This window comes from Xenopus tropicalis, chromosome 8, assembly GCF_000004195.4.
Source record: "Xenopus tropicalis strain Nigerian chromosome 8, UCB_Xtro_10.0, whole genome shotgun sequence".
Lineage (NCBI taxonomy): Eukaryota > Metazoa > Chordata > Amphibia > Anura > Pipidae > Xenopus > Xenopus tropicalis.
The window spans coordinates 133,779,702-133,793,208 of record NC_030684.2 but is presented as its reverse complement, the minus strand read 5'-3'; the positions used below and the strand labels follow the sequence as shown (position 1 = coordinate 133,793,208).

General features: G+C 42.2%; 1 protein-coding gene across 1 annotated transcript; it reads left to right on the top strand.

Moving 5' to 3' along the window:
- Positions 1–4,693: 4,693 nt before the first annotated feature.
- Positions 4,694–13,022, top strand: LOC100488729 (SLAM family member 9). The gene is made up of 6 exons (XM_002938942.4): positions 4,694–4,837; positions 5,278–5,595; positions 6,648–6,905; positions 7,452–7,583; positions 8,912–8,961; positions 12,506–13,022. The coding sequence occupies exons 1-6, from the start codon at positions 4,789–4,791 to the stop codon at positions 12,596–12,598; spliced, it is 900 nt and encodes a 299-aa protein (XP_002938988.3). The 5' UTR covers positions 4,694–4,788; the 3' UTR covers positions 12,599–13,022.
- The last annotated feature ends 485 nt before the right edge of the window (positions 13,023–13,507 follow it).

The window sequence follows — 13,507 nt, the reverse complement described above, 5'->3', positions numbered from 1 at the left end:
TTGCCGCAAGAATAGTTGCTGGCATCAAAAGAATAGTCGCGTGTCAAATGAACAGTTGTGTGCGACAAATATTTTTTGCAACATTTTCCCCGTTTCGCAAATTTTCCGCCATTTCGCGAATCTATTGAGGAGTAGTGATGGGCGAATCTGTACCGTTTTGCTTCGCCATAAAATTCGTGAAACGGCGATAAATTCACGAAACACATTTGTCTCGTGGTTTTTTTTTGTCACCCATGTCTTTTTTTCACCCACGTCTATTTTTGGTCGCCCGCCTTTTTTTTTACACGACCGCGCCCAATTTGACGCGCAACAAAAAACATTTTTGCGCGACTTTTCTTTTCTACTCTTACCTGAATCTGAGAAATGAACAAACCTAAGCTACCATAGGAGGCAATGTCCTACATCTAAGGTCCTCCATAGACCTTGGCCATGACCGGCATCGATAGGCAAAAGCCACCCCGTCTCAGACTCTAATCCTCCTGTAGTGTCATAATGCCCATAAGTGGGCAAGGTATATAAGCCAAGGTGGCAACTGAAAACAGGACTTTGCTCAGTATTTCCAGTCTTATGATGTCCTCTGAGCTTCCTAAGTACCTACAACAGACTACCCCCCGGCAAAAGTCTTCGGAAGGTCCTGGCACTAAATTCACTGAGCTGCTGTCTGTCTGTCTGCCCACAAGATGGGGATTGGCTGGAAACATACAGTTCTTGGTGCCTCCAGCAATACTCAATGGCTTGGAAACCAAAAGGCAGTGGAATGGTTGCCTTTAAAGGCACACTCCTTATTTTCTGAGCTCATTTCATGAGATGTTTCAGATGCGCTTTCATAGGTTCCATCATGAACCCACACACTGCATTCTTTTATAATTATCCCATAAAAAAAGGACATTTATATTAATCTCAGTAAGGAGACTGCTTATGTGGCTGCAGGGCTGATTACAGGGATGATCAGTTCAGACATACAGTATTCTATACAGCTGCACAGAAACAAAGGGTGGTTATTGTATGCGCTGGGGATTAAAGAATGTGGTTTAAAAGGAACATTAACGCCAAAAAAATGAATAATTACAATATAATGTACTGTTGCCCTGCACTGGTACAACTGGTGTGTTTGTATTCAGTAAACAAAGCTGCTGTGTAGCTATAGGGACAGCCATTCCAAAAAGAAAAGGCACAGGTTGGATAGTAGATAAAAAGATAAAAATCCATTGTATTGTACAATATTAACCAGTGCATGGTAACAGTGCATTTAAGTGAAATGATAGCGTGCAATGTCTCATACAGACAGCGGGGGTCAGTGTTTAGATAACAGTTACATGGGCAACAATGACATCTATGCAAACCAGGGCTGGGCAATACCTCGATTGCGGTCTACCAGTTAATCCCCGTGAATTTCTGGTACACTGCGTCTAAACCGGGGAATGCTGAAGTGTGACGTGTCTAATGGGCTGAGTTATACAGGGAACTCTGAGTATCACTCATGTATTATAAGGGATAATGTACCCCCTACTGTAAATGATAAGGATATTAGCAGTCACTGAGGGGTTCTGTGCCCATATAAAGGCACAAGGCTGCAGGCTGAGTTATACAGGGAACTCTGAGTATCACTCATGTATTATAAGGGATAATGTACCCCCTACTGTAAATGATAAGGATATTAGCAGTCACTGAGGGGTTCTGTGCCCATATAAAGGCACAAGGCTGCAGGCTGAGTTATACAGGGAACTCTGAGTATCACTCATGTATTATAAGGGATAATGTACCCCCTACTGTAAATGATAAGGATATTAGCAGTCACTGAGGGATTCTGTGCCCATATAAAGGCACAAGGCTGCAGGCTGAGTTATACAGGGAACTCTGAGTATCACTCATGTATTATAAGGGATAATGTACCCCCTACTGTAAATGATAAGGATATTAGCAGTCACTGAGGGGTTCTGTGCCCATATAAAGGCACAAGGCTGCAGGCTGAGTTATACAGGGAACTCTGATTATCACTCATGTATTATAAGGGATAATGTACCCCCTACTGTAAATGATAAGGATATTAGCAGTCACTGAGGGGTTCTGTGCCCATATAAAGGCACAAGGCTGCAGGCTGAGTTATACAGGGAACTTTGAGTATCACTCATGTATTATAAGGGATAATGTACCCCCTACTGTAAATGATAAGGATATTAGCAGTCACTGAGGGATTCTGTGCCCATATAAAGGCACAAGGCTGCAGGCTGAGTTATACAGGGAACTTTGAGTATCACTCATGTATTATAAGGGATAATGTACCCCCTACTGTAAATGATAAGGATATTAGTAGTCACTGAGGGGGTTCTGTGCCCATATAAAGGCACAAGGCTGCAGGCTGAGTTCTACAGGGAACTCTAAGTATCACTCATGTATTATAAGGGATAGTGTACCCCCTACTGTGAATGGTAAGGATATTAAAAATCAGTGAGAATCTCTGTGACCATATAAAGGCAAAAGCTCCCTGTTTGGGAGATGAGAGCCCAGCTTCCCAATTCACTTATTTCAAATCAGCAGTGAAAACAATTGGCCTGAGACTAGTAAGGGGTACCATGTCTCTGTTTTACACCAAAAATTAAGCACCGACACTCAAAAGCAGATACAAGCAGGACAAGCCCTTGCAGGGTTATTGTGAATGTGCCAAGCTTGACAAAGGGGCCTTTGTATCTGCTATTGAGTGCCAGTGCTTAATTTTAGTTCAGACTTCTTGGGAGGGTGCCCTCCGGCATTTGTGCACCAAGCGTCGCTATATTGGGTGCCAAGCCTGTTCTCTTCCTGTTGAGCTGTTCTGCATTTCAGTTTCACCAATAATGTTATTAAGAATACAAAACTCACACCAGTGGGGCACATCCGGGCCGGGCACTGTAGCTAAGGGTAAAGTTATTGTTGTCGGAAGGGAGTGCTGAATGCAGCCGGAGCAAAGCTGGAACAGATGTAGGGCCCTGTTACACAAATATCACACACTGCATTAGTAAGAGTCTTTAGGGTACACCTACATGTTAAAGACACAGGCATGGGATCTATTATTCAGAGTGTTTGGGACCTGGGGGATAAGGGATCTTTCATGATTTGGATCACCAAATCTTGTCTATTAAAGTAATAAACCCAATAGGATTGTTCTGCCTCCAATAAGGGGTAATTATATCTTAGTTGGGATCAAGTACAGGTACTGTTTTATTATTACAGAGAAAAGGGAATCATTTAACCATGAAATAAACCCAATAGGGCTGTTCTGCCCCCAATAAGGGGTAATTATATCTTAGTTGGGATCAAGTACAGGTACTGTTTTATTATTACAGAGAAAAGGGAATCATTTAACCATTAAATAAACCCAATAGGGCTGTTCTGCCCCCAATAAGGGGTAATTATATCTTAGTTGGGATCAAGTACAGGTACTGTTTTATTATTACAGAGAAAAGGGAATCATTTAACCATTAAATAAACCCAATAGGACTGTTCTGCCCCCAATAAGGGGTAATTATATCTTAGTTGGGATCAAGTACAGGTACTGTTTTATTATTACAGAGAAAAGGGAATCATTTAACCATGAAATAAACCCAATAGGGCTGTTCTGCCCCCAAAAAGGATTAATTATATCTTAGTTGGGATACCTGTAATAGAGCTAAATTGTACCATTTTAACACAAAAGCACCAATTACGCTCAACATTTTCTAAGTTTGGTTGATGTCATTTCTGGGTTTCAGCATGAAAGTGATGTGAGCTCCCTATTGTTTCAGTGCATCGGTACTGACACAGGGGCTTAAGGAACGCTGCTGCTGGATTAGAGGTAGCGGCCCCCCTGCATCAATTGGTGCAACGGCACAATATTCAGAACAGAAGGCAAGAAGAACCGAGCTGCGCCAGGGTTGGCCTTGGGGTGTGCAAGGACACCGGGCTGCCACTGCAGGGGCCCTGACCCCCCCAAGGGACCTCCACCGTGGTCCCCACACACTTCCCTGGCGCCTTCCGCCCATGCAACCCCCTCCCCCAAGTGCACGCCGGGAGAGGGAGACCAGCGGGCTCTGGAGCACCCAGCAGGGGTCAGTTCTGGGCCAACGGGGCCCACCAGGTTTTTTTCCTGGTGTCTCACCGGCCTGGTTTGGAAAAAATGTGGTGGGTCCCGGTGGCCCAGACCCAACCCCTGTCGGCGCTCCCCCGGCAACCAGTTGCGTTTTTACTTACACACGCTCAGGGGAGGATGTCGAGTGGGTGGCGGGGTGTTGGCGGGGCACGGCAGGGCCCCTGTGTGGGGTATGGCTGGCAGGGGCACCTTGGGGGGGGTGTGGGGCACCTGAGGCAGCATTCAAGTACTTTCTACTTGGGTAAATAAATAAGCCCTTTGGTGGGTTCCCTGGGTGAGGGGCCACAGATAGCTATGCATTACTGAATCAGGCTGTTGCACAGAGACCCTGCAATGTTATCAGGAGGGAGGTAGGGCATTAGCAATGGCCGCCATCCTCCACTCATTTAACCCTCTTATTTGCCTGACAATGTAAAATGTATGGTACCAACATAAAAGTACCAGGGTGTCAGTGGCACAGGTACCAAACGCCTTAATCTACATTCACCAGTACTGACTGGCTTAAATAGCCATTACAATGGCCTTTAGGCACAAATACAAGAATCACCGATACTGTCCCTTTAATGTTTTAGCCCCCAGCCTGTAGTGGAAATTAAGCAACAGGGGGTGGGACAGACTCTATTAAACAAGTTCTCGTTCGAAAGTTTCACAGTTTCAACAGGAACTTTGTAGCGACTGTGAGAATCATGAACTGCCTCCTCTACTGGAACGTGATCATGTTTGCTCTGTACAAAGGTAAGGCTGATTTCTTTATACTAGGGTAAGTGCAAATGGGGTTCTGCTGCTCTCCTGTAATGGGGTACTCTGAGCATGCTGGGTAATCCTGCACTTTGTATGGGGGAAAGAGTTCAGCTGAAGTCCAATAATACAAACAAATATAATGTAATAACACTACAAGAAGTTCCAAGCTGGGCAGGGATCATTACTGTTCTAGGGTTCTTGATCCTCTGGGCTGGTACAGTAGGTTCAGGATATAAAATATATATATGGCAGATGGTCTGAAAATAAACTGATAATAATAAAGTCAATAAAAATCAAGGCTTATACTAAACCTATGTATATTTGAATGTTATGAAGAAAAAAACCATATTTTACAGTAAAAGGGGTCGGTTCTAACCTAGCTTTCTGTATTAAATTGTGTAATTGATAATAATGTTTGGAATATCCCCTGCCAGGCATTGGGAGTCAGGTCAACTGCGATGACACTATAGAGGTTGACGTTGCAGCAGGAGAAAAGCTCACTCTGACGTTGGAGAGATCTGGAATCAAAGCGACGTCTTGGACCTATAAAGGGAAGCATCTCGCCACAACCAAACCAGATGAACCCATTGACGTGAAGAATCGGAAGCTTGGACCAAGACTGTCCAGTAAACCCGATGGATCATTAATCATTAGTCACATAATCAGCGACGATCAGGGAGTCTATACAGCGGATGTGCTCGGCAAGGAGGAAAAGTATGATTTCACACAATGTTATGATGTCAGAGTGCACAGTAAGTTATCCCTTAGTTCTCTTATCTTTAATGTATCCATCCATAATCCATCAACATCTTTAGTAATGGCAATAGCACACAATTGTAATCTGTAATCCAATCTGTAATCCAAGTCCGGCTTGGGACTCCTCCAGTTACATGGGAGTAGGAGAAACAATAGGTTAGCTGAAAGCAGTTCTAATGTGTAGCGCTGGCTCCTTCTGAAAGCTCAGACTCAGTCACACTTTACTGCTTCACTGCAAGTTGGAGCGATATCCCCCCCCCCCTCACCCCCAGCAGCCGATCAGCAGAACAATGGGAAGGGAGCAAGATAGCAGCTCCCAGTAGGTATCAGAATAGCACTCAATAGTAAGAAATCCAAGTCCGGATTGGGACTCCTCCAGTTACATGGGAGTAGGAGAAACAATAGGTTAGCTGAAAGCAGTTCTAATGAGTAGCGCTGGCTGAAAGCTCAGACTCAGTCACACTTTACTGCTGCGCTGCAAGTTGGAGTGATATCCCCCCCCCCTCACCCCCAGCAGCCGATCAGCAGAACAATGGGAAGGGAGCAAGATAGCAGCTCCCAGTAGGTATCAGAATAGCACTCAATAGTAAGAAATCCAAGTCCGGCTTGGGACTCCTCCAGTTACATGGGAGTAGGAGAAACAATAGGTTAGCTGAAAGCAGTTCTAATGAGTAGCGCTGGCTGAAAGCTCAGACTCAGTCACACTTTACTGCTGCGCTGCAAGTTGGAGTGATATCCCCCCCCTCACCCCCAGCAGCCAATCAGCAGAACAATGGGAAGGGAGCAAGACAGCAGCTCCCAGTAGGTATCAGAATAGCACTCAATAGTAAGAAATGTAAACAATACAAACCTATAATTATTATAAAGATCCTCTGTTTTCTTTATTAGCCTTATTGCCATTCATCTCTGGGCTTTGTCTAATGTATATTAGCTATGTCCTTTCTGTGTAGTTCACCACTGCATAGTCTAAAAGTTAGACAAGTGCCTTATAAAAAACAAAATGAATATATCTAAAGTACTTGACATTTAACTCACTTTTTCCAAACAGAAAAATTGTCATTGGCCAATATTGAGATCAATCACAGAGTCACAAGGAATGAAACCTGCACCGTTACTCTAACCTGCACGGTAAATGGATCAGATGTGACCCCTTTCTGGATTAACTCAAGCGCCGAAGACTTCAATGCGAACGGCAATATTCTTATTGTCTATAAGAGCGACCCAAACGCAACCTTCAGCTGTATGGCAGCTAATACAGTTAGCAACGTATCCAGAACTGCCGCTCCATGGAGATACTGCCAAGAAGGTAATGGCACATAATATAACAGTCACGAAGTTCCAAAATGCAGGGGAATGTTGGGTTCATAGGACTTGACCTACTGCAACAGAGGTTTTTCACCTTGAAATGATGTAGACATTGCTATTCTGAGACAATTTGCAATTGGTCTTCATGTGTTATTCTTTGTAGTTTTTCAGTTATTTCACTTTTGGTTCAGCGGCCTCTCCGGTTTGGAATTTTAGCATTTTTATGGTTGCTAAGGTGTTGTTTAATGAGAGACTGGAATATGAATAGAAGAGGGGCTAAATAGAAAGATTAGGGAATATAAAGTCACAATAAATATACAATTGTAGCCTCAAAGAGCAAAATGTGAAGGATGGAAAGATGAAGACAACAAAGGAAAATAATTCAATAAATGATGAAGACCAATTGCAAAGTTGGTAAGAATGGGACATTCTACCATTCTATAACATAATAAATGTGAACCACCCCAGTGTTCTTGAAAATAAATAGTGGGCATTTGTTCACACTACAGTCTCCTGTCAATGTATAATAATAATATTCTGTTTACAGGCGAAAGTGAGATCCAGAGCAGAGCAGCTGAAAAGTCATCCTCCTTTGCTTTTATTTTCATTTTTGCTGTTGTTATTATACTGATTTGTTTTGTACTCTACTGGAGGAAAAAACCCATGAAAAGCCCCGAGGGTGAGTATTATGTGAGTAGCAGGAGCATCTTTGGATCTTGTTGTGACAGTAGCGGTGTTAGAATTGGCAAAATTGGACAGATCAGGGCCTTGTTTGTGTGTATTGAGGCAGGCAGGGATAGTCAACTGGCTAAAGGGACATGTACTGAGCATGGCTGTCTGTTCTACAGTTTCTAGTTGGAGATGGTGTCAGTGTCGGACTGGCCCACCAGGATACCAGGAAAACTCCCGGTGGGCCCAGGTGTCAGTGGGCCCTCCTGCTCCTGACCATTTGGCCTGCTTCAAGGTTATTTGCTATTTCTGAATGGGAACAAAGAGGAGAAAGAGATGGAAGGATAGATGCTAGCATGTAAATAAAAGACTAGGAGAATAAAGAGGTTGGGTGAGGAAAGGAGGAAAAATAGTTTAGAGAGTGGGACTAGGGTCTAAGGTTTTCTGGTGGCCCCTGGGGTCCCAGTCCGACACTGGATGGTGTACCATCCTGCCTGGATTTGAACCAGGAACCCATTGCTGACTATGCAGGTTTCTAATCCACCACCCAGAAAGAGCCCAATCTCATCTGATCTTGGAAGCCAAGTGGGGCTGGTTAGTACCTGGATGGGAGACTGCCTGGGAATGTGAGGAGTCATAGGCTTCAGCATTCCTTTTCTAGGTTATATTATTTCTCATCATGGCCTGGAGATGGACCCTATCAAGGTGGAAACCCCTTTAATAACTTGTCTGTAATAGTTAGCAAAGCCAAGAAAACACTAAATAGCATCAAGGCCAAGACAATACCTCCACCGGTAAGGCCAGCATGAGCGCTTCAGGAACAGAATTATATATTTCAAAGGCCCTCTTGAAAGTATCTGACAGTTTATAGTATTGTCCCCTATTTGTACATAGTTATTATATATCCCCTTGAGCTCCTTGGCCAGCCTTTCCTCATAACATTCCATAACCCTTATTGGCTTAGTTGCTCTGTGATAGATTCTCTATCCCCATAATGTCCCATTGAGGACTGCATATCATAGACCGGTGCTTTGTAAAAGGGAATGACTCCCATACTGACTTTCCAATCATTGTTAGAAAGGCCACAGGATTAGATGGATTCTAGGCCTTGGAATAAGCCGAAGCTGATAATATATATATAATATTAGGTCTCTTTTGGAGATCTTTGCCCTAAGCACCCACCTTCTCCTCTAGCCAAATGAATGTATTAATAAAACACTTTAATGCTGTGTTTGTAACCTTTCTTTGATTGGTCGTATTTTATATATGCCTTTCTTTACTTCATTATACTTTCTAAATGTAATGTTTTGGGTTTATACTTTTTTCCCCTTAACTTAGGTACAAAAGATGCAGAAAAGGCAGTGCAAGTAAATACAGTTTATGATGTGGTATGTATCCGTTTCATTGGTTTGATTTTATTTAAATCTAGTAGAAATAAGTCTGAAGCAACTAACCTTTGTTCTTGAAAACTTTTCACCACTCATCCGTGTGGCTTCTTCTGTTCAGCTGACTGGTAGGGAATTCCCCGGCATTTAAACCCTTAAGGTCAGCACCGTCATTCTGTCACAATGGTTCCATTGCACTTATTCAGTTAGGGGTGAAACTCACAGGTGTAAGAAGGAATGATCCGGTTACAATGGTACCATGATTCTCAGTGAGGCGTGGTTGTTCCAGTTTGGCATAAAGAGCCTCCTTCACACCTTTTTAAACCTCTTATTGGTCCAAAATATGAGTGCCCCATTATTTTAGATGTTTATAGACGGCTAAGTGTTGTCTTGATGAGTTAGCCCTCCTATGTTGGGCCATTCTCTTACTAAGTAGTTGTTTTGTCTCCCCAATGTATAGACCTGGGTTTCTTCAATACACTGGACACCATAGACTACAATACTATTCATGTGCATTAGTGTTGGGTGTTTTGGGATTATTGGTTCCTGTCTCGGGGTGTTGCTTAGTTTGAAAAACACATAAATATGGTGTTTGCTGAGTCTCCTATGGGATAACTATGTTGCCGCCCCTGCTATGCTCCTCACCTGGTGGTTTTGCTTGACCTTGATATAGTTCTGACAATGGCCCTGTCTGGGTATCCACAACTTTTGTATCCAAAACGTATTTGAGATGCTTGTATTCCTTGTCTTTAGCCCTTGTCATTGGTTGGCACAGTTTCAGGTGGATGTTCTAATAACCCCTGGTTTATGTTCCAGTATAAGTATAAGTATTGGTTTCTGTCTCAGGGTATTGCTTAGTTTAAAAAAACACAGAAATATGGTGTTTGCTGAAAATGCTCCCATGTCTCCTATGGCATAACTATGTTGCCTTCCCTGCTATGCTCCTCACCTCTATTTGTTGGTCTGGTGTTTTTGGTTGACCTTGATATAGTTTTGACAATGGCCCTATCTGGGTATCCACAAGTTTTGAATCCAAAGCGAATTTGAGATGCTTGTATTCCTTGTCTGTAGCCTCGTCATTGGTTGCCACAGTTTCAGGTGGATGTTCTTATAACCCCTGGTTTATGTTCCAGTATAAGTAAGATTTCCTAGTTCAATATCCAAGTTCCCCCCTCTTTGCAGAACCTAAATAAACCAGTTTGCTGTCTTTCACATCTTCTGTTGTGAACTTAATGTTTGTGTCCACCGACTGCATGTGTTCAGTGAAGGCTGGAACCTTATATATCTCTGAACCAATGACTTGGTGCTGTTACCTTGAAGGTCTTCAGGGCTTTCACTTCTTCCATGTAAAGTTTAGCTATGAGAGGAGCTTGAAGTAAGTGGTATAAAGACCATAGATCCACCAAAGAACAAACTTGGTCTGGGGTCAGCTTTGCTCTATTTCTGAGGGCGGTGTCTGTTTTTAGCTCTTTTCTCACTGATTCAATTGCCTCAGTTGTGGATATGCATGTAAATAGTGATGTCCCATCATAGGACACCATCGTCCCAACAGTTTCAAGCAGTGATCCCCAACCAGTAGCTTGTGAGCAACATGGTATTCCTCAACCTCTTTGATGTTGCTCCAAGTGAATTTCTAACTTGGAGGCAAGTTTTGGAGGCATAAAGACCATGTGTACTGCCAAACAGAGCCCCCTGTAGCGTGCTAGTCTACATTGGGCTACCAAATAACCAATTACAGCCCTTATTGGGCAACCCCTAGGCACTATTTCATGCTTGCGTTGCTTCCCAACGTTTTTATATTTAAATGGTGCTCACGGGTAAAGAAAGAAAGAAGAAGAAAGTCCATTTGACTAATTTCTACCACATACTGTATATCATGACCTAAATGAATGAAAATCTTCATTGGACGATTTGAATCAGAGTAACCTTATTATTGGCACCAATTCTTATTAAAGTAAAAGAGAGAAATGGAAGTTTCAACTTCACTTTACCTGCATCCCCCAGTGGTTGGGTGGATTTTGCTCTGCAAAAATGAGAGTTGGTGGGGAACTTACTATTTTTTCAGGTTAATCAAAGTCCAGCTGCCAAATTAAAAATAGAAACGTCTGTACCTTGTTCCGGATCTTTTATCCAGAGCAAGCTGCAGAAGGTAGCCAGACCTCGGACTCAAGGGCTTTATAAGGAACACAGTTGTGACCCCCTTAGTGACCTTGCACTTGTGGCAGTAAATCACCCCTTAGATGTGCTGGCAACCCAGACAGGTAATTTGATTTCTTTTTTCTGCTTGCAGGAGACTATTTAAAACTAATTATGATTGGTTGCTATTGGTAACTTCATTTACCATAAATCAACCCCCTTGTTGTCCTCCATAGCTGATTATATTTAACTACTAAATACATAATTATAAAATATGTTTTTTTATTTCAGCAGCAGGTATTCTGTAAACATACAAATATTATTTTGTCAAGGAATTATTTCTGTCTGCACAAAATTAAAAAAAACATTTTTGTGCCCAATTGTTTTATTGGACCAAATTTAATTTGCTCGGAATTTATTTTGTGGCCATGGAATGCATGTTGTGGTCAAAAAGTGAACATTTTCAGTACAGGTATGGGACCTGTTATCCAGAATGCTCAGGACCTGGGGTTTTCCGGATAAGGGTTTTTTCCGTAATCTGGATCTCCGTGACTTAAGTCTGCTAAAAACCATTTATATATTGAATAAACCCAACAGGACTGTTTTGCCTCCAATAAGAATTAAGTACAGGTACTATTTTATTATTACAGAGAAAAGGGACTCATTTAACCATTAAATAAACCCAATAGGGCTGTTCTGCCCCAATAAGGGGTAATTATATCTTAGTTGGGATCAAGTACAGGTACTGTTTTATTATTACAGAGACAAGGGAATCATTTAACCATTAAATAAACCCAATAGGGCTGTTCTGCCCCCAATAAGGGGTAATTATATCTTAGTTGGGATCAAGTACAGGTACTGTTTTATTATTACAGAGAAAAGGGAATCATTTAACCATTAAATAAACCCAATAGGGCTGTTCTGCCCCAATAAGGGGTAATTATATCTTAGTTGGGATCAAGTACAGGTACTGTTTTATTATTACAGAGAAAAGGGAATCATTTAACCATTAAATAAACCCAATAGGACTGTTCTGCCCCCAATAAGGGGTAATTATATCTTAGTTGGGATCAAGTACAGGTACTGTTTTATTATTATTACAGAGAAAAAGGAAATCATTTTTAAAAATGAGAATTATTTGCTTATAATGGAGTCCATGGGAGAGTGCCTTTCCGTAATTCGGAACTTTCTGGATAACGGCTTTCCAGATAAGGAATCCCCTACCTGTACAATGCACACATTTTGGCATTGTGTTGTCCAGCAAGTGTTATTGTAAAGTACTGATGGGTAATATAGGCTATAGCAACAGCGTAGGGTGACTAACAGTGAATGCTGGGATATATAGCCGTGGGACTGATGGGAAGCCGCTGTTTATTTAGCTTTATTTATAAGGCTATGTTCTTTCTTCCAGGTTAGAAAAGAGGGAAATGAAGAGATGCCAGAAGATGGACATCATACTAAGGATGCTCAGAAATTTCATTTTACATTTTTACCTAAAGCATGACAATGTCAGCCTCCCATCATTAACTGTCAGCATCCCAAACAGTATTTGTCTACTATCAACTGTCAGCGCACCAAAGATCTGCCCTCAATCCTCAGTACACTTACTTCCAATAACTGCAAATCCAAGACTTCTGAGCTAAAAGACCTCCAACATGAGGCATCACAAACCAGAAGAGGGATTTTCTACATTCATCAACCCAGATAATACAGGACTAACCAGTGCCATCACATGGGAGGTAGGGAAGGGGCTATTAAATCAAAAACTCACAGTACGGAGGAGTTGGAGTTCCAAGACTCATTAGTGGCACATATGGCTCAGCTCAATCAAGTCAGGCATAGGGAATGGTACTTACTGGATATACTCGAGTATAAGCCTAGTTTTTCAGCATCCAAAATGCACTGAACTGTGCTTATACTCGAGTTGGGTGCCATGGGTCCCTCCAGACTAGCACCCTCTGTCCTTTGTGTGCAAATTAGGCCACTCCAGTGCCCTGGCCTTCTCCCAAATTCATCTCCATCCACCATCCTCACCTGTCCCATTCTGCACTAGACATTGCACTTTATATTCTATAGAAACTATATATAGTTTTGAAGGATTTTAACTCTTTGTGTTTTAGCTTGGTTGCTGATTGAGCTAAGGGGGGGAGTTACTGGTATCATTGTTGATACCATATTGTTTTTGTTGAGCCTCTTCTCCACTTACAGAGCTAGGCTTATACTCGAGTCAATAGGTTTTTCCAGTTAGGTACCTCGGCTTATATTTGGATCAGCTTATACTCAGGTATATACGTTAAATGTTTAAAAGTTAATGTGAATAAGGCACCAATTCCAGATGGAACACACCCTCAAGTGCTTAAAGAGCTTAGTTCAGTTTTATCCAGGCCTCTATTTCTGATATTCTCTAGACTCA